Here is a 1,332-nt window from a genome sequence, read left to right on the forward strand (position 1 = left end):
ATATATAAGAATCGGAATTCAAACATTCAGATTCAGACTTTATGCTAGAATCAGAGAGATTATAAAATGAAAAGGTTCAATGTAATTTTTGTTTTAAGCTTTCCATTAGGTTATAAAAATATAATAATTCCACGATGGGATTTCTCACGTCTCTTTTCATCATAAAATACTGAATAAAGTATATGGTTTATATTTCATATATATATATATAAATATATGTAATATATATATACATATATATGTATCGAATAAACCGGCTTCAAAAAACGTTACATTGGATTTTTTTTAAGGAATTCTCAGGGCCTCTTGGCTTTTTTGGTTTGCGAATTCGGAGGGTTTGCATATGAAAATCAAATACATGAATGTTTACGAGGATTAGAATTGTTAGGGATTTTATTTAAACGGAATTACTATTTTTCAAACCGTGACACGTGGAATTCGACACAGTACCTGTCGATAACTCTTGATCAAATCGGTGGAATTTAAAATTCAGACAATATAAATACCTCGATACCTTTGAAATTACGTAGAATAAATCTCCATAAATTACATGGAATACGATAATTGGCCATAAACTCTAATTTCAGAGTGAATTTTTAATTTCAACGCAACAAAATTAGACTCACGCTATTTCTAACAACAAAAGATAGTTTTGAAAATTAAACATAAATATTATATAACTCCATGAAAAATGGTGGGAGTCACATAGCTGATGTATTTATTTGAAATTTCTTTAATGAACTTTAAAATTAGTACATAATATATTACCACAATACAAAAGAATCAGAGGAATCATCCGGAAAATCTCAGAAGGATGTGTTGAGGACAGGGATAATAATTATGATAATTTAATTATGGAACGTCACAAACTAAATTTTAAACATTGAAATGTATTATTTTTCTTGTGCAAATACCTCATCGAGTAGATCATTCCTCAACTGGCAGAGATAATTCGTAGCGCAGAGGCCTCTTTCCCGTTTTGTGACAGAGAGACTGCTGATGCTGGCATTCCAACAAGTTTCACCCTCGAGTCTAGCACATCTGCCACCTGGACAGCATTCGCAAGGATCCGGAACGGATCCTAGGAGACATCTAGACGAATTATCAGGGCACCTGGGGATTCACCATAAATGGGGAGATATTTATTATTCATAAATTGCAATCCCTTATCTTTAAAAAATATATATAAACAAAATTTAATTTAATTAGATTACGGCCCGGGTGGACTATCTATCGAACGTCGACTTTTGTTTAAATTTTATCTTTTTAACCTAAAATACATTAAAATTTGGGATCAATTTTGTGTTGCGGGAAGCACTTGAATGGACATGA

The 1,332-nt window shown here is 31.7% G+C and overlaps 1 protein-coding gene across 1 annotated transcript in view; it reads right to left on the reverse strand.

The window, feature by feature from the left end:
• The window catches only part of LOC105264051 (insulin-like growth factor-binding protein-related protein 1), a 5,986-nt gene that overhangs the window by 3,276 nt on the left and 1,378 nt on the right, over nt 1-1,332 (reverse strand). The window contains exons 3-4 of the mRNA XM_011300626.1: nt 1,161-1,165; nt 915-1,113 (exon numbers count right to left, since the gene is read on the reverse strand). Coding sequence (XP_011298928.1) covers nt 915-1,113; nt 1,161-1,165 — 204 coding nt within the window. The remainder of the gene's footprint in view (nt 1-914; nt 1,114-1,160; nt 1,166-1,332) is intronic.

The sequence above is a fragment of the Fopius arisanus genome, unplaced genomic scaffold, assembly GCF_000806365.1.
Source record: "Fopius arisanus strain USDA-PBARC FA_bdor unplaced genomic scaffold, ASM80636v1 scaffold00018, whole genome shotgun sequence".
NCBI classification, from domain to species: domain Eukaryota; kingdom Metazoa; phylum Arthropoda; class Insecta; order Hymenoptera; family Braconidae; genus Fopius; species Fopius arisanus.